Source organism: Rhinoraja longicauda, chromosome 37 (assembly GCF_053455715.1).
Source record: "Rhinoraja longicauda isolate Sanriku21f chromosome 37, sRhiLon1.1, whole genome shotgun sequence".
Classification (NCBI taxonomy): Eukaryota; Metazoa; Chordata; class Chondrichthyes; order Rajiformes; family Arhynchobatidae; genus Rhinoraja; species Rhinoraja longicauda.
In genome coordinates, this window is record NC_135989.1 from 13,396,509 (window position 1) to 13,416,384 (window position 19,876).

Below are 19,876 nucleotides of genomic sequence, written 5' to 3' on the forward strand. Positions count from 1 at the left end.
CCGTGAAATGCCGCGTCAGAATGTTAAAGGTGGGCAGTGTTCAGGCCACTGAGGTGCTTTATATTCTACGAGCTCTCAGCCACTGCAAGGGAGCACTTGGAGCCACAGACAAAGCTGGTGGCTGGGTGCACCTGGAGGTACGAAGGACGAGAACGATATCGGGGATGATTGGGTAAAGGTACGAGGAGCGTTGGAAGACTCTGGGCCTGTACACGCTAGAGTTCAAACACAGAAAGTAGGTGCAGGAGGAGGCCGTTTGGCCCTTCGAGCCAGCACCGCCATTCATTGTGATCGTGGCTGATCATCCACAATCAGTACCCCGTGCCTGCCTTCTCCCCATACCCCTTGATTCCACTAGCCGCTAGAGCTCTATTTAACTCTCTTTTAAATCCATCCAGTGAATTGGCCTCCACTGCCCTCTGCGGCAGAGAATTCCACAGATTCACAACTCTCTGGGTGACATTTTTTTTTTCTCACCTCAGTTCTAAATGGCCTCCCCTCTATTCTAAGACTGTGGGGCCCCTGGTTCTAGAAGGTCGAGGGGGGACTTAATTGAAACCTACCGGATAATGAAAGGCCTGGATAGAGTGGACGATGTTTCAACTAGTGGGAGAGTCTACAATCGGAGGGCACAGCCTGACAATTAAAGGAAGAAACTTCAGAATGGGGATGAGGAGGAATTTCTTTAGCCAGAGGATAATTAATCTGTGGAATTCATTGCCACAGACGGCTGTGGAGGCCAAGTCATTGGGTATTATTAAGGCGGAGATTAACATGGTTTTGATTAGTACGGGTATCAAAGGTTACTGAGTGAAGGGAGGAGAATGGGGTTAAGGGGTTGGACAGGCTAGATGCAGGAAGATTGTTCCCGATGTTGGGGAAGTCCAGAACAAGGGGTCACAGTTTAAGGATAAGGGGGAAGTCTTTTAGGACCGAGATGAGAACGTTTTTTTTCACACAGAGAGTGGTGAATCTGTGGAATTCTCTGCCACAGAAGGTAGTTGAGGCCAGTTCATTGGCTATATTTAAGAGGGAGTTAGATGTGCCCCTTGTGGCTAAAGGGATCAGGGGGTATGGAGAGAAGGCAGGTACAGGATACTGAGTTGGATGATCAGCCATGATCATACTGAATGGCGGTGCAGGCTCGAAGGGCCGAATGGCCTACTCCTGCACCTATTTTCTATGTTTCTATAAAATAGATCAGCCATGATTGAACAGCAGAGTAGATGGGCTGCATGGCCTAAATCTGCTCCCATGTCTAATGGACCTTCGCCCAAGCAGCTGTCAAAAGGCGAGAGGAACATGAAATGATGAATAAGGTTACTGGTACGCACCGAAAAAGTAGGGTTAGGGCTTGGAAGAATGTTCTGAAGTTGTTGTGGTGGTTGATATCGCTGTCTTCATCATCGTCCACAGCAATGTTTCCAAACACCTGCAAAAAAACAGACACCAGCCTGAGATTGGAGAAATAAAGAACTGCAGATGCTGCTTTACACCAAAGAAGGACACAAAGTGCTGGAGTAACTCAGCGGGTCAGGCAGCATCCCTGGAGAGAACATGGATAGGTGACGTTTTGGGTCGGGACCCTTCTCCAGACTGAAAGCAGGGCGTGGGAGTTGGGAGTTTTAGAGGTGGATGTAGGAAAAGCCTCGGATGGAGGCCAATTCTCTGAATACATTCAAGAGAGAGCTAGATAGAGCTCTTAAGGATAGCGGAGTCAAGGGGTATGGGGAGAAGGCAGGAACGGGGTACTGATTGAGAATGATCAGCAATGATCACATTGAATGGCGGTGCTGGCTCGAAGGGCCGAATGGCCTACTCCTGCACCTATTGTCTATTGTCTATTGACTTTCATATGAAGAAAGACTGGATAGACTCGGCTTGTACTCGCTGGAATTTAGAAGATTGAGGGGGGATCTTATAGAAACGTACAAAATTCTTAAGGGGTTGGACAGGCTAGATGCAGGAAGATTGTTCCCGATGTTGGGGAAGTCCAGAACAAGGGGTCACAGTTTAAGGATAAGGGGGAAGTCTTTTAGGACCGAGATGAGAAAGTTTTTTTTCACACAGAGAGTGGTGAATCTGTGGAATTCTCTGCCACAGAGGGTAGTTGAGGCCAGTTCATTGGCTATATTTAAGAGGGAGTTAGATGTGGCCCTTGTGGCTAAAGGGATCAGGGGTATGGAGAGAAGGCAGGTACGGGATACTGAGTTGGATGATCAGCCATGATCATATTGAATGGCGGTGCAGTCTCGAAGGGCCGAATGGCCTACTCCTGCACCTATTTTCTATGTTTCTATGACTGTCTGACCCACATTACAGTTCTCGGACAAGAGCCCTTTCCACGGTGGGTGGGCTCCAGTTTATAATAAAGGCCATTTTATAATAAATATCCATTTAAGAGTGGCACGGTGGCTCCCAGGACCAGAGTGTGGTTAGATCCTAACTCTGGGTGCTGCCTGTATGTTGTTTGTACGTTCTCCCTGTGACCACATGGGTTTTCTCCGGGTGCTCCGGTTTCCTCCCACACTCCAAAGGACGTGCAGGTTTGTAGGTTAATTGTCTTTGGTAGAAACAATTGTAAATTGTCCCTGGTGTGTAGGACAGTAGGTTTATAGTCAATAGTCAAGTTTATTTGTCACATACACATAAGTGAAATGAAAGATTACCCACAGTCCAACAATAAGACCAATAAGAATTAGCAATACCAATAAGCAATGACACACACACAATCACAAACCAACACAAAACAAAAAGAAACATCCATCACAGTGAGTCTCCTCCAGTCACCTCCTCACTGTGATGGAAGGCCACAATGTCTTTTCTCTTCCCCTGCCGTCTTCTCCCGTGGTCTCCCGTTGTAGTTGCCACGTTCCAGGACGCGTCAGACGGTGAAAGGTCCGCAGCGGGCCGACCCAACCCCCGCGACTCTGGGAGGGCGAAGACGCTGCCGCTGCACGTTGGGGCGGTCGTGGCTCCCGACATTGGAGACCCCGCCGGGCGGAGAAAATCCCGCGGCCTACTTCAGGCCGTGCCGGATGGTGAAAGGTCCGCGGCGGGCCGACCCAAGCCCCGCGATCCGGGGCGGGCGTAGACGCTGCCGCTGCCGGAGCTCCCGATGTCGCCCCCCACCCAGGGGGCTGCGAGCTTCCGACGTCCCCGCGGCCGGAGCCTCCACAGGCGAGTCCCAGGTGGAGGCCGCCAGCTCCAGGTGCATGGCCGATGGTAGGCCGCAGCGGGAACTGAGACACGACACAGAGACAACAGGTCGCGTCTCCGCTCGGACGAGACAATGGGGTGATCGCTGGTTAGCGTGGATTTGGTGGGCCGAAGGGCCTGTTTCCACGCTGTATCTCTAAAGTCTGAAGTCACTGTGTACAATCTGGGCATCATAGAACAGGAAGAGGATGCACAGCAGGTTCATGGGGATATGGTCAATCTGGTGATTTTAATGCAATGGAGACATTAAAAAGACTGGGGTTTTCTTTTGAACAGAGAAAGATAAGTGGAAACAGGGCCTTGGTGAGACTGCACCTGGAGTATTGTGTGCAGTTTTGGTCTCCTAATCTGAGGAAAGACATTCTAGCCTTAGAGGGAGAACAGAGAAGGTTCACCAGATTGATCCCTGGGATGGCAGGACTTTCATATGAAGAAAGACTGGATAGACTGGGCTTGTACTCGCTGGAATTTAGAAGACTGAGGGGGGATCTTATAGAAACATATAAAATTCTTAAGGGGTTGGACAGGCTAGATGCGGGAAGATTGTTCCTGATGTTGGGGAAGTCCAGAACCAGGGGTCACAGCTTAAGGATAAGAGGGAAGTCTTTTAGGACTGAGATGAGAAAACATTTCTTCACACAGAGAGTGGTGAGTCTGTGGAATTCTCTGCCACAGAGGGTAGTTGAGGCCAGTTCATTGGCTATATTTAAGAGGGAGTTAGATGTGGCCCTTGTGGCTAAAGGGATCAGGGGGTATGGAGAGAAGGCAGGTACAGGTTACTGAGCTGGATGATCAGCCATGATCATATTGAATGGCGGTGCAGGCTCGAAGGGCCGAATGGCCTACTCCTGCACCTATTTTCTATGTTTCTATGAAACTTAAGCACAATTAGCAAAAATATGACAGTCCTCGACAGGTCTGGAAGGTTTGAGTTACAAGGAGAGGTTGGATAGAGTGGGCCACTGTCTCTGGAGCTGAGGGGTGACCTTGAAGGGGCTTATAAAATCGGGAGGGGCATTAATGAGTCCGATAGTCACAGTCTTTTCCCCAGGGTAGTGGAGATTAAAACTAGCAGGCGTAGATAGTTTTTTTCCAAGACAGACACAAAAATCTGGAGTAACTCAGCGGGTCAGGTAGCATCTCTGGAGAGAAGGAATGGGTGACGTTTCGGGTCGAGACCCTTCTTCAGACTGATTTTTTTACCCATTGGTCCAAACGAGTCCAGCTCTGTCGACCAACCCATCATTTCTGGAGACCCTGGTGACTGGTGGAGATGGTGGGGTTGGGGGGGGGGGGGGGGGGGGGAGTGGGTGAGGTTGGAGTTTGCTGTTAGATGGTTAACTTTACCACATCTTCCAGTGATATCAGCTCTGGGTGGCCACAGAACCATGTCCCATCATTGGACAAAGTTGCCTGTCCCAGCTTGCAAGAGGTTGACAATAGACAATAGGTGCAGGAGGAGGCCATTCGGCCCTTCGAGCCAGCACCGCCATTCAATGTGATCATGGCTGGCGACATTAACTGGCGACTTTAGTTGAGAGATGCAGGAAAGAAACAGGCCCTTCAGCCCACTGAGTCCATACTAACACAACACAGTGCTAGCTAAAATGTCCTTTGCAAACACTGGATGAAAATAGCAGCTCATCTCCAGTTTAGATCATTGATATTATGTATTAAATGCAATTTTGCAGTTTTTTGTTAAAAGATATAACACCAGAGTCACAGTAAAACTCTGGTAACCTAACACAACAAGGTATTTATTCACAAAATGCTGGAGTAACTCAGCGGGTCAGGCAGCATCTCAGGAGAGAAGGAATGGGTGACGTTTCGGGTCGAGACCCTTCTTCAGACTGATGTCAGGGGGGCGGGACAAAGGAAGGATATCGGTGGAGACAGGAAGATAGAGGGAGATCTGGGAAGGAGGAGGGGAAGAGAGGGACAGAGGAACTATCTAAAGTTGGAGAAGTCAATGTTGATACCGCTGGGCTGCAAGCTGCCCAAGCGAAATAAGATAGTTCCTCTGTCCCTCTCTTCTCCTCCTCCCCTTCCCAGATCTCCCTCTATCTTCCTGCCTCCACCTATATCCTCCCTTTGTCCCGCCCCCCCTGACATCAGTCTGAAGAAGGGTCTCGACCCGAAACGTCACCCATTCCTTCTCTCCAGAGATGCTGCCTGACCTGCTGAGTTACTCCGGCATTTTGTGTCTGTCTTCGATTTAAACCTGCATCTGCAGTTCCTTCCTACACCACTGATGACCATGTTGTGTTAGAAAATAACTGCAGATGCTGGTACAAATTGAAGGTATTTATTCACAAAATGCTGGAGTAACTCAGCAGGTCAGGCAGCATCTCAGGAGAGAAGGAATGGGTGTTGGACAGCGTTCCAAAATGTGGTCGTTCTCTCCCCCATCTACCCAACCCTTGGATTACGAAGAGAAACCTTGACTCACCTGCATTCCAATGATAGCATAAATGAAGAACAGCATCGCGATCAAGAGACAGACGTAAGGCAAGGCCTGAAAAATAAAATCAACCACACAGGTAATGATACACTTTGGTAGAAGCAATAGACAATAGGTGCAGGAGGAGGACATTCGGCCCTTTGAGCCAGCACCGCCATTCAATGTGATCATGGCTGATCATTCTCAATCAGTACCCCGTTCCTGCCTTCTCCCCATACCCTCTGACTCCGCTATCCTTAAGAGCTCTATCCAGCTCTCTCTCGAATGCATTCATAGAATTGGCCTCCACTGCCTTCTGAGGCAGAGAATTCCACAGATTCACCACTCTCTGACTGAAAAAGTCTTTCCTCATCTCAGTTCTAAATGGCCTACCCCTTATTCTTAAACTGTGGCCCCTGGTTCTGGACTCCCCCAACATTGGGAACATGTTTCCTGCCTCTAACGTGTCCAACCCCTTAATAATCTTTTATCTTCCCTCGTGAACCATCCTATAACCAACAAGAGAGTGGTCCTGACCTCTCATCTACCTCATTGGAGACCCTCGGTCTCTCTTTAAGCGGACTTTACTGGACTTTATCTTGCACTAAACATTATTCCCTTGATCCTGTATCTGTACACAGTGGACGGCTTGATTGTAATCATGTATAGTCCGCTGTAATCTTTCCACTGACTGGATAGCACGCAAGCAAGAAAAGCTTCTCACTGTAGCTTGGTGCACATGACATATCTATATACTAAAACTCTCGTTTGTTTGTTTGTTTGTTCCTGAACTACAGATAGCGCGACAATTTTAGGCCCACCTTACTCACCGTCGTCCCTCTGGTGCTAATGGGAGAAGTTTCATTGAAATCGGTGTTATATTTTTTAAGTTATTCACATTTTAAAGTTTAAATCTATCTCCTAGGGAGGGAGGGAGGGAGGGGGTGGAGTGAGGGGGGGGAGGGAGGATAAGGAGGATGGAGTGGGGGGGGAGAGGGAGGGAGGGGGGGAAAGGGGGAGGGAGAGAGGAGGGGGTGGAGAGGGGGAGGGAGAGGGGAGGGGGAGAAGTGAGGGGGGAGGGACGGGGAGGGAGGGGAGGGGGAGAAGGGGGATGGAATTGGGGGAGAGGGAGGGGAGGGAGGACAGGGGGAGAGAGAGGGGAAAGGGGGACGGAGAGAGGAGGGGGGAGGAGAGGGGGAGGGGGGGTGGGGGGAGGGGGGGTGGGGGGAGGGGAGATCAGGGGGGAGGATCAGGGGGGGTTGATGGGGATGGAGTGGGGGAGGAAGGGAAGGGGAGGTGGAAGGATGGGGAGGAGGGAGGATAAGGGGGATGGAGTGGGGGGGGAGAGGGAGGGAGGGGGGAAGGGGAGAGGGAGGGAAGGGGAGGGAGAGAGGAGGGGGGAGGGGGAGGGGGGTGGAGGGAAGGGGAGGGAGAGAGGAGGGGGGGTGGAGGGATGGGGAGGAGGGAGGGGAGGGGGGATGGAGGACAGGGGAGAGCGGGAGGGAGGGATGGGGGGAAGGGGGGAAGGGGGAGGAGAGAGTGCTGCACTGATGCAGGAGAGGTTAGGTCCCAACGGGTCCATTTGGTCTAGTAATAAACGAAGTTAAACTGAACCACCACTGCCAAACCTGCACCATCGACAGATGCACTGTGTCGTTAGCAGGAGTGAGCATCTCAAGGCTCAGTGAGGCACCAAAGCCAGAGGCAGGTCTTACCTTGAAGGACTGAACGAACGTCCACAGTAAGATACGGATGGTGTAGCCTTGCCTCAACAGCTTGATGAGCCTGGCGGCGCGGAAAAGCCGCAGGAAGCTGAGGTTGATGATGTTTTTCTGCAAGGGGCGAGATGAGGGGCAGAGGTTAAAGGCGGACTGCATGGCCCCCCGTTTCCCCCCCCTCTGCTCGCGCCGGTCACGAAGGCCGCGTAAGAGAACACTCCCGTCAAAACAAGTCTGGCCGTCATCCAATCATGGGAAAGAACGGGTTTCCTCGTTAAGATGTTAAAAGACGTATAAATATTTGCAATACCTATACATTTCTTAACATAACCAAATGCACTGTTCTTTGACACAAGCAAGGCATCATGTGGAGTCTACCACACACTAAAGATGCACAGAAAGCATGATATGCAAGCACACGGCAGATATCAAACCACATCTCTTATAATAAGTGTAGACTACCTTGCCTGTCGTGCAAGAGCAAAATGCAGTAACCAAATGCAATCTGTCTTTGCAAAGAGCTGGGGATGGGTGGGTGGGGGGGGGGGGGGTGGGTGGGGGTGGGTGGGGGGGGGGGGTGAGGGTGGGTGGGTGGGGGGGGAGAAGGGGTTTGGGTGGTTGAGGCCTGGATAATGAACCAGCAGCTCCTTTGAAATGCATGCAGCAAATTAACATTTCCACTCATGCCATTGTTTAATCGACTCTCACTTCTCCCGCAAAGAGCAATTAAAAATAAAAATAAAATCCAATGAATCCTTCATCTTGCCACTGCCTCGCCTCCGACGTTTGATTGACATTACCCTTTCAAATGTTGCTCTCGTCCCGTCTCAGGACTTTGGACAAGGCCACGCACGGAAGTCAGGCCCACAGGGTTAGACCCAATGGGACCCAAGGCAAGTTGGATCCGATATCTAAAACTGGCCGAGTAATAGTTGTCAAGGAGTAAGGATGGAGTTTGCACGTTCTCCCTGTGACCTCGTGGGTTTCCTCCGGGTGCTCTGGTTTCCTCCCACGCCCCAAAGACGTGCAACTCTGTACGTTACATCAGCCGCTCGTAAATTGTCCCTCGTGTGCAGGGTGCAAAAGTGGGATAACATTGAACAGGCGTGTGGGTGATCAATGGTCGGCGTGGACAGGGTGGGCCGAAGGGCCTGTTTCCATGCTGTGTCTCCAAACCAGTGGTTCTTACCCTGGGGGTTGTTTGGGGTTTTTCCGGGGGTCATGAAAGGGTCATAAATGAAATTATCCCAACCCATTGACTGAGTATTGGCAGGCATGTTTTCATATATTGGGCTGGGTTTTTTTTCAATTTTTGCTTCGGGGATCACAGTACTGACCAAGAATGTCTATTGGGGACGTGGGGCCAAAAAGGTTAAGAAACTTTTGTCTAAACGAAACTAAACGTGGAGGCTAAAAGTTGGTACGCACCCACTATTCAACATAGTTATTTACTTGCCTATTTAATACACTCATTCAAAGACGAATTTTGTTATCTGACAATTGATCAGTTTTAACTTGTAAATTGATTGCACATCAATTGTCAGGGCTATTGATCTTCATGTTCTTAAGTGATAGGAGCGGAATTGGGCCATTCGGCCCATCAGGACTACTCCACCATTCAAACATGGCTGATCTATCTCTCCCTCTCAACTCCATTCTCCTGCCTTCTCCCCAGAACCCCTACTAGTCTGTTCTGGGATATTGCTTTTTGTAATGAAGGATTCTTATCCATTGCCCATGGATATATTCACTGGATAAATCGGAAGCAGTAGCACACAGGCACAATCACAAGACTTTTCCACAAGGTCGCGGTGGAAGAGTCCAAAGCAGGAAGTGAAGCCCAATGACAATCCAAAGGTGCCTTCGATTCTAAAGATTTAAACAGCCATCCGTCTCAAACATGTGAATGAATGTGAGACGATTCATTTGAGGTTGGCACGGAGGTGGTAGAGTTGCCGCCTTACTGCGCCAGAGGCCCGGGTTCGATCCTGACTACGGGCGCTGTTTGTACGTTCTCCCCGTGACCTGTGCAGGTTTCCTCTCACACTCCAAAGACGTACAGGTTTGTAGGTTAATTGGCTTCGGTAAAATTGTAAATTCTTCCTAGTGTGAAGGATAGTGGTAGTGCTGGTCGGCACGGACTCGGTGGACCGCAGGGCATGTTTCTGCGGGGGGGGGGGATCTTATAGAAACATATAAAATTCTTAAGGGGTTGGAGAGGCTAGATGCGGGAAGATTGTTCCCGATGTTGGGGGAGTCCAGAACCAGGGGTCACAGCTTAAGGATAAGGGGGAAGTCTTTTAGGACCGAGATGAGAAAACATTTCTTCACACAGAGAGTGGTGAGTCTGTGGAATTCTCTGCCACAGAAGGTAGTTGAGGCCAGTTCATTGGCTATATTTAAGAGGGAGTTAGATGTGGCCCTTTTTGCTAAAGGGATCAGGGGGTATGGAGAGAAGGCAGGTACAGGTTATTGAGTTGGATGATCAGCCATGATCATATTGAATGGCGGTGCAGGCTCGAAGGGCCGAATGGCCTACTCCTGCATCTATTTTCTATGTTTCTATGTTTCTATCTCTAAAGTCTAAAGATACTAGTGTCAGCTTCTGTTCCTTGGTTTATAGTTTAGTCACTGCCTTTGCTAATCTTCTGTTGGCTTTGTTGTAATCCTATTTATCCTTTGCGGGTTTTCTCACTGCCGGCAGCCAAATCCCTTCACTCACTAAGGCAGATTTTTTTATCTGGTCAGGAGATTAGATGAGCAGTTACCAGGGACAAAGGTTAGTGGACAGGTTCACATGTGGGATTCGTGGGATCAGTGTTGGATTTTGAAACACAGAAAATAGGTGCAGGAGGAGGCCATTCGGCCCTTCGAGCCAGCACCGCCATTCAATATGATCGTGGCTGATCATCCAGAATCAGTACCCCGTTCCTGCTTTCTCCCCATATCCCTAATTCCATTAGCCCTAAGAGCTATATCTAACTCTCTCTTTTAAATTCACCCAGTGAATTGGCCTCCACTGCCTTCTGTGGCAGAGAATTCCACAGATTCACAACACTCTGGGTGAAAAAGTTTTTCCTCATCTCAGTCCTAAATGGCCTACCCCTTATTCTTAAACTGTGACCCCCTGGTTCTGGACTTCCCCAACATCGGGAACATTTTTCCTCCATCCTGCCTGTCCAATCGCATAAGAATTTTCTACGTTTCTATAAGATCCCCTCTCATCCTTTTAAATTCCAGTGAATATAAGCCCAGTCGAGTATTTGCAAATACTCACTGTATTGATGGGGCAGAAAAATCTCCTGTCTAAGTGGGCCAAAGGCACTAATACAGATGGCAGTGTAGGCAGTCTGCACAGAATCATCAAATTAGCTAGATATTAATAGAGTGAGGAAGAATATCTTTGGAAAGAGGGTGGTGAATCTGTGGAATTAATTGCTACAGATGGCTGTGGAGGCCAAGTCAATGGATATTTTTAAGGTGGACATTGACAGATTCTTGACTAGTAGGGGGAGGGGGGTTATGGGGAGAAGGCAGGAGAATGGGGTTGAGAGGGAAAGGTAGATCAGCCATGATTGAATGGCGGAGTAGACTTGAGGGGCCGAATGGCCCCAATTCTGCTCCTATAACTTATGGATTGAGTGAAAGGGGAAATAAAACTGTGGTAAGAAGACTTTAGTACATTGAACTGTGTGAAAAGCAGAAACTGAAGCAGTCTTTTACATACTGTGGATCTTTAAAGACGGAGGAATTAATATTCAAGGTAGACACAAAATGCTGGAGTAACTCAGCGGGACAGGCAGCATCTCTGGAGAGAAGGAATGGGTGAGGTTTCGGGTCGGGTTTCGACGTTTCGGGTCCGCTGCAGACTCGGTGGAGCGTTAGAGAGCGGTGGAGCCCGGCGCGGACTCGATGGGCCGAAGGGCCTCTTTCCGCGCCGTATCTCTAAACTAAACACAAACTAAGGCCTAAGCAAAATGCTGGAGTAACTCAGCGGGTCAGGCAGCATCTCTGGAGAGAAGGATTGGGTGACGTTTCGGGTCGAGACTCTTCTCTAGTCTTCTCGACCTGAAACGTCACCCATTTCTTCTCCCCAGAGATGCTGCCTGCCTGACAGGAAGATAGAGGGAGAACTGGGAAGGGGGAGGGGAAGAGAGGGACAGAGGAACTATCTAAAGTTGGAGAAGTCAATGTTCACACCGCTGGGCTGCAAGCTGCCCAAGCGAAATATGATAGCTCCTCTGTCCCTCTCTTCCCCTCCCCCTTCCCAGTTCTCCCACTATCTTCCTGTCTCCACCTATATCCTCCCTTTGTCCCGCCCCCCCGACATCAGTCTGAAGAATGGTCTCGACCTGAAATGTCACCCATTCCTTCTCTCCAGAGATGCTGCCTGACCTGCTGAGTTACTCCAGCGTTTTGTGATACCTTCGATTTGTGCCAGCATCTGCAGTTATTTTCCTACACAAATTTTAGTCCCACGTGGTTGGCCTCTGCAAGATCCTTCGCAGTGCGTGTGTCATGCAGCATGTCCCAGCTCAGGAGATGTTCCATAATCTGGAGGCCCCGTCCACACTGGCAGTCTGCCACATCTTCAGTGTACCCCCACTTCTAAGGTCTTGCTTTGTGCAGACTATGCTAAGGTGCAGGCAGAACTAACTCTCTATGATTTGGAGGTGAATTGGGGGAGTCCCAAAGCCATGCTAAAAAACACAATGCAAGGTAGCAACAGCAGTTCACAGTTCAGCAGTGCGTGCCATGCCAAGGGTACTTAGTTCGTGAATGCATTAGGCTCAAAAAGTCACAAACCAACCGTGGTCTATATGTAGATGTTGTTGATGGATGATTGGAATTGGATTGCATTTGAGATTGATTTGCAACCCGTTTAAAAATTAGTTGGCATGGACACAGAGACGCAAACATGGATGGACACATGAATTTCATAGTGCATTTTGATTGGATGAGTTATTTCAGAAGGCGTTGAGCCATTTAAGCACAGATTAAAGACAGCATGTGAAAAGATAAAACAAGATAAAGAGTCAATCATTAACGGTATCTCACTTTCTTCCTCTGCCAATGATCTTACATCAAAATACAATAAATAGTGACAGACTGGTACACACAGGAATGGTTGACAACAAGTGTGGGTTGGAGAGAGACTCTCTCCCTTGTACATGGTTTGCACTTTACTCTCGACAAGGCAGTGCCATTAGTACAAAGGGAGTTAACTGACGGGCAACATAATGCAATGTGGTCCTTAAATTCTCAGGGTCCCAAATTGAGCATAGAGGTTAAGTGAGCAAGACACCCACACGAGAGGGTGGGGACTAGGGTTGCCAACTGTGCCGTATTAGCCGGGACATCCCGTATTTTGGGCTAAATTGGTTTGTCCTGCATTGTCCCGTATTAGGCTGTCGGCCGGGACAGTGTCGGCTAACGGCTAACAGTGTTCGGGGAGCAGGGCCGAGTGCGTTCGCCTAATGGAGGTTGCTTAGCAACCCGCCTCCCGGCCCGGGCGGCCGCCATTGGTGGAGCGGGAGCACGTGGCCGCTGGCTGGGTGAGGTCACGTGGGGCGCGGGACGGTGACGTCACCTTGTCCCGTATTTGGGAGTGAGATAGTTGGCAACCCCTAGTGGGTACACTTGGCCTGCATTCCATTAATCTCTGTCGTTGGTACAGGAGGTTAATGTTCAATGGCAAACTTTGATTCTAACCAGGCCTGGACACAGCAAGAACTAATCCCCACTGGATGTGTCCAGTCCCTGCCTGTTGCCAGGTAGTTGAACCAATCCATCACTGTGAGGCAGGGATCATCAGGCATGCAGAGAAAATGTCCACATTGAATATGATCCCCATTCACCACTTTCACACGTACCTTTCAAAGGAGAAACCTGGAATAAACAAATGGCAAACCCCCCCTTCTTGTACATAGAGCCAAGCTTGGAGTTCCAACTCCATTTACGCACACATCATCCTCAATAATAAACATTCATCCTTTCCTCTATGCAACACATTGTCATTAAGTTATGGTCCCTTTACATAAAACTAAGGCTCACAAACTGTACCATAAGAGTTTTTGTTATGGGTAAACACAGCAGGAAGAAGGGTCTCGACCCGATACGTTCGGTCTGAAGAAGGGTCTCGACCCGAAACGTCACCCATTCCCTCTCTCCCGAGATGCTGCCTGACCCGCTGAGCACCAAGGTCACTCCTGAGCATCAAGGTCACTCCAGCATTTTGTGTCTACCTTCGAGCATCTGCAGTTTTTTTCCGACAGGAGGATACACTAAACTGGAGTAACTCAGTGGGCCAGGCAGCATCTCTGGAGAAAAGTTTCGGGTTGAGACCCTTCTCGAGCTGAAGACAAGTGCACACGTAGGCAAGTGGCGTCTGCTCCCTGAGGTTCAATGATCGGATGCTGGAGTGACCTTGGTGCTCGCAAGCAACGTTGGCAGAGAGTTGTCCATGTCTCCCGTACATTGTCCCGTACATCCCACTGCAGCGGGCAGCAGATAGGTGAGGACTTAAGACACCCGGTCCCCAAAATCTCCAGGAATCCCGCCAACCTCCTCTGTACAGGATATACAAGGTCCCCTTCGGTGCGGGTCGAATTCAACCCCTTACGGCCAGAGCTCTCAAACTGCATTGCAGCAAGGAAGACTGAGGAAGACTTGTGTTGTGCTGAACTGGTTATAACAGTCAAGCCTTCCCTTGCCTGTACCATTAGGCGGTGAAGCCCCCCTGCTGATTGATTGAGCATGCTGCATCCTCTAGACATTTCTCCATCGGGATTACAAGCACAGGCACTGACCTACGCAACAGGGGCAGATGGTGGTGTTCTGGGATCAATGAATCACCTGGCTTGGTAACGTCAAAGAGACTCAAATCCCACTAGGTAGACACAAAATGCTGGAGTAACTCAGCGGGTCAGGCAGCATCTCTGGAGAGAAGGAATGGGCGACGTTTCGGGTCGAGACCCTTCTTCATTCAGAACGAAACGTCACCCATTCCTTCTCTCCAGAGATGCTGCCTGACCCGCTGAGTTACCCCAGCATTTTGTGCCTACCTTCGATTTAAACCAGCATCTGCAGTTTTCTTTCCTTAAATCTCACTACATCTGGGACGGGGCGGGGGAGGGGGGAGCATCTTAATGATGTTAGGCATCACGTACTTGGACGATGGGTGGCAAGAATGATCATCTCCTTGCTGCCCCCCCTCCCCCCCCCCCAACCCTACGTATACCCCTCCTGCAGAGATGCAAGCATTGTAGATTAGGAGTTTAAATGCTTTTGGTTCACACTTACCCAAAACTCTGTCACTAATATATCAGTGACGCTGCCCAAGACAGTGACAAAATCAAATACATTCCAAGCATCCTGAAAATAGTTCTGTGGAGCAACAACACAAAGCAACGGCATCAGCAGTGGTTAGCATTCAAGCAAAGTTCCTCCTCCACCCCACCCCTCCCCCACCCCCCGCTGGGCTACCAAGCACGTGGCTTTGTTTGGAGGTACAGCACGGAAACAGGCCCTTCGGCCCACCGGGTCCATGCTGACCATCATTCACCGCCTCACACTAGTTCTACGTTATTTCCACTTTCGCATCCACTCCCTACACACACACACACGGGGCAGTTTACAGAGGGAGGGGAGGGGAGGGGGAGGGAGGAAAGAGGGGGAGGGGAGGAAGGGGGATAGAGGAAGGGGAGGGAAGGGGGGGAGGGGGACAGAGGGGGGTAGAGGAAGGGGGAGGGGAGGGGGAAGGAGGAAAGGGGGAGGGAGGGGGACGGGAGGGGGGGTAGAGGAAGGGGGAGGGGAGGGGGAGGGAGGAAAGAGGGGGAGGGAGGGGTTTGGGAGGGGAGGGTAGAGGAAGGGGGAGGGGAGGGGGGAGGAAAGAGGGGGGATGGGAGGGGGATAGAGGAAGGGGAGGGGAGGGGGGGAGGAAAGAGGGGGAGGGAGGGGGGATGGGAGGGGGAGGGGGTAGAGGAAGGGGGAGGGGAGGGGGGGAGGAAAGAGGGGGAGGGAGGGGGACGGCACGGGGGTAGAGGAAGGGGGAGGGGAGGGGGTGCCAATTTTGAACGTCTCTTCCTTCCTCCCCTCCTTAGCCTTCTCTCCTGACGTACACAGACTCCTGATTAAACAATGCTTCAGTTCGAGAGTTCTCATCCTGGTTTTCAAACCCCTCCAACTCCCCAATCCTACCATCTTCATGAGAATAGAAGCATAGAAAGTAGGTGCAGGAGGAGGTCATCATCTGGCCATTCGAGCCAGCACCGCCGTTCATTGTGATCATGGCTGGTCATCCACAAGCAGTTTATATAGGCGGACAAATCTACAGCTGTGGATTAGCCTCCTCACATCTCTCCCTTCCTCCACCATCCTGTCCCGACTTTGGCCCACCCGCGCCAACATGTGGCCTGGCAACAATGTTAGATGGGCGATGGTCCTGGGGAATTGCTGGGGACATTGTTGTTGTGTCAAATGTGCCACATCAGCAGAGATCACTTTTGTCGGTGGTGTACATCAAGGACTATCCAGGATTTGGTTCAAACCACTCAGTGGAATGGTAAAACTGACTGCCATGTTATTTGACTGAGGAAGTGCTTTGGAGACTGTCATATGTTGAAAGACTGGAGCGACTAGGCTTGTATACACTGGAATTTAGAAGGATGAGAGGAGATCTTATCGAAACGTATAAGATTATTAAGGGGTTGGACACGTTAGAGGCAGGAAACATGTTCCCAATGTTGGGGGAGTCCAGAACAAGGGGCCACAGTTTAAGAATAAGGGGTAGGCCATTTAGAACTGAGATGAGGAAAAACTTTTTCTGTCAGAGAGTTGTGAATCTGTGGAATTCTCTGCCTCAGAAGGCAGTGGAGGCCAATTCTCTGAATGCATTCAAGAGAGAGCTAGATAGAGCTCTTAAGGATAGCGGAGTCAGGGGGTATGGGGAGAAGGCAGGAACGGGGTACTGATTGAGAATGATCAGCCATGATCACATTGAATGGCGGTGCTGGCTCAAAGGGCCGAATGGCCTCTTCCTGCACCTATTGTCTGTTGTCTATTGTCTATTGAGACGTTTGGACAAGTAAATGCTTCGGAAAGGTTTCGAGGGATATGGGCCAAATGCAGGCAAGTGGGGTGAGTGTAGACGGGGCACCTTGGTCGGCATGGGCAAGTTGGGCTGAAGGGCCTGTATCCATGCTATATGACTCTATGACTTTAGTTTAGAGATACAGCGTGGAAACAGGCCCTTCGGCCCACCGGGTCCGCGCCGATCAACGATCCCCGCACATTAACACTATCCCACACCCACTAGGGACAATTTTGTACATTTGCCCAGCCAATTAACCTACATACCTGTACGTCTTTGGAGTGTGGGAGGAAACCGAAGATCTCGGAGAAAACCCACGCAGGTCACGGGGAGAACGTACAAACTCCGTACAGACGGCGCCCGTAGTCGGGATTGAACCCGGGTCGACGGCGCTGCATTCGCTGTAAGGCAGCAACTCTACCGCTGCGCCACCGTGCCGCCCAATTGACTCTAACCAATTGCTTTATTGCTAAACAACACTGGGGAAGCGCATGGACCTAGATGTTGCGATCGGGCAAGATGGTACCTGGGATGCAATGCTGCCTTTGGCAAATAGTGCATTCATCCCCTCACACATGGAGATAGTTACCAGAGGAGATAGAGGGCTACTTCACCCTTATAAGGAGAACAGAACATCAGGGGCCAATACCAATGATATCAGACGCGTGGCATGTACTCACCAGAATTCCAAAGGCAACAATCTTCAGAATACATTCACATGAAAACAAAATGGTGAACACCATATTGAGATACTTGAGAACATCGTCGTAAGACTGTGGTTGATCGGAAAACTAAAATAAGAAAAAGAGAACTTGATTACTGATTCCACATTGTGTTATTCCACCCGTGAAGACGCGAACTGGAGATAGACACAAAGTGCTGGAGTAACTCAGCGGGTCAGGCAGCATCTCTGGAGTAAACGGATGGGTGACGTTTCAGATCAGAACCCAACGTCGGACTGAAAGTAGAGGGGAGAGAACTGGAGGTAGGAGGTAGTAAAAGGCAGGTAACAGGGCCGGGAACAGATGGCCATTGTAGGGTGGAGCCTACAATGGTTCATTGTTGGCTGGGGAAGAGGTGATAAAGAAGGGAGGAAACTCACTAGAGAATAATATACTTTGGTTCTAGGAAAATAGGAAGAGACAATTTTGCAATCTAATAGAAGTTGCTTTTCCCAAAACGTCTGGAATTGCCCTGGTGTCAAATATTGTCAATAGACAATAGACAATAGACAATAGGTGCAGGAGTAGGCCATTCAGCCCTTCGAGCCAGCACCGCCATTCAATGCGATCATGGCTGATCGCATTCTTTTCTAATGAAAAGCGCTGATCTCTGCCCGTGGCAAACTGTAAGAACATAGGAAACTGAAGCAGAAGTGGACCAAATGTACCTGCACCGCCATTCCATCAGATCACAGGTGAACCCGTACCCCACACATGCTTTCCCACCAATTCCTGGACCTTCTGAATTCCCTCACTGTCCAAAAGTCTGTGGATGCCCAGATCATGGAGGACCAGAGGACAGAGGTTCAAGACGAAGGGGGAAAGATTAAAGAGGAATTTTAATAGGAGCTGAGAACCTCCCCCGATGTAGGAGCTTGATCGCCCCGTCGCCAGGGCCCGACCACCGTCTAGGGGAGTAAGATCACCCCATCAGTGGAAGGTTCTAGGCCCCTGACTGCTGGAGGACAAGGAAGGGAAGAGATACAATTTTTCTTCGCCTTCCATCACAGTGAGGAATGTGGAGGAGTCACTGTAGTGGATGTTTAAGTCAACATGTATTTTGTGTGTTCTGTTGCTTTTTATTGGCATGACTGTATGGCAAATGACGTTCCTCGCATGTTGCAAAACCTACTTGGCTAATAAAGTCTGATGAATCTGAATCGTAGCCTTTTCACACAAAGGGGTGGTGGGTGCCTGGAACCAGCTGCCAGAGGAGGTAGTTGAGGCTGGGGCCATCACTACATTTAAGAAACAATTAGACCGGTCGGTCCATGGTTAGGGCAGGTTTGGAAGGATAGGGACCAAATGCAGGCAGGTGGAACTTGTGTAGTTGGCCGGTGTGGGCAAGTTGGCCCAGTTTCCACGCTGCCTGACTATCTCAGCCTTGGATATACTCAGTGACTGAGCATGCAAAGCCCCTGAGGTACGGAGTACTGTGCACTAACCTTCATCATTAGCACCACAGTGTTGAGGGCAATCATGGCCATGATCGTGTACTCGAATGGAGGTGACACCACAAACTGCCACATCTTGTACTGGAAGGTCTGTTTGTTCTGTGGCATGTGGCGCGTTAAGGGTTTGGCACTGATAGCAAAATCGATGCAGGCTCTCTGCAAGAGAACAAACCACACCATTATCACACCATCACCACACCATCACCACACCATCACCACACCATCACCACACCATCACCACACCATCACCACACCATCACCACACCATCGCCACGCCATCATCACACCATCAACACACCATCGCCACGCCATCATCATCACCACACCATCACCACACCATCACCACACCATCACCACACCATCATCACACCATCGCCACACCATCATCATCACACCATCATCACACCATCATCATCACACCATCATCACACCATCACCATCATCACACCATCACCACACCATCATCACACCATCACCACACCATCATCATCACCACACCATCATCACACCATCACCACACCATCATCATCACCTCTTGGGACAATTTACAATTTTACCGAAGCCAATTAACCTACAGACCTGTATGTCTTGGGATGTGGTAGGAAACTGGAGCTCCTGGGGAAAACCCACGCAGGTCACGGGGAGAACGTACAAACTCCCTGTGCAGACAGCACCCGTAGTCAGGATGGAATCTGGGTCTCTGGCGCTGTGAGGCAGCAACTCTACCGCTGCGCCACCATGCTGCCCACTTGGCAGGGAATACCCAGTGTTCTCAAGAGACAGAATTGTCACCCTGTGTACCCATCCATAAAACACTTCTGACATTGTCCCACTTGTTGTGATATTGCAAGGACTATTGTCAAGCACCACGAGTGCCATGGCTGCCCAATTGGTGACTGCAACATTTGGCCTCCTAGGAGCACCGACGGAAATCATCTCCGACAACGGCCCACAATTTGTTGGAGAACCGTTCAAGTCCATGTGCAGGCGATGGGGATTCACCCATATGACGTCCTCACCCAGGTACCCTCAGTCGAATGGATTTGTTGAGAGAATGGTACGAACGGTGAAGTCCATCATCAAGAAGTCCTTGACAACGGGACAGAGTGTAGCAGCAGCTTTACTCAACTTGCGTACTACGCCGATTGATTCCAAGTTACCGTCACCAGCAGAGATGATGTTTGGAGGACAGATCTGGACACCACTACCCACTAACCTTGACACGAACAAGG

General features: G+C 50.1%; 1 protein-coding gene across 10 annotated transcripts in view; it reads right to left on the reverse strand.

Moving 5' to 3' along the window:
- The window catches only part of LOC144610509 (voltage-dependent P/Q-type calcium channel subunit alpha-1A-like), a 398,212-nt gene that overhangs the window by 79,160 nt on the left and 299,176 nt on the right, over positions 1 to 19,876 (reverse strand). For all 10 annotated transcript variants that reach the window (XM_078429269.1, XM_078429265.1, XM_078429261.1 and 7 more), the window contains 6 exons: positions 18,636 to 18,800; positions 17,149 to 17,259; positions 14,680 to 14,763; positions 7,375 to 7,491; positions 5,669 to 5,734; positions 1,335 to 1,432 (listed from right to left, as the gene is read on the reverse strand). In XM_078429269.1, coding sequence (XP_078285395.1) covers positions 1,335 to 1,432; positions 5,669 to 5,734; positions 7,375 to 7,491; positions 14,680 to 14,763; positions 17,149 to 17,259; positions 18,636 to 18,800 — 641 coding nt within the window. The remainder of the gene's footprint in view (positions 1 to 1,334; positions 1,433 to 5,668; positions 5,735 to 7,374; positions 7,492 to 14,679; positions 14,764 to 17,148; positions 17,260 to 18,635; positions 18,801 to 19,876) is intronic.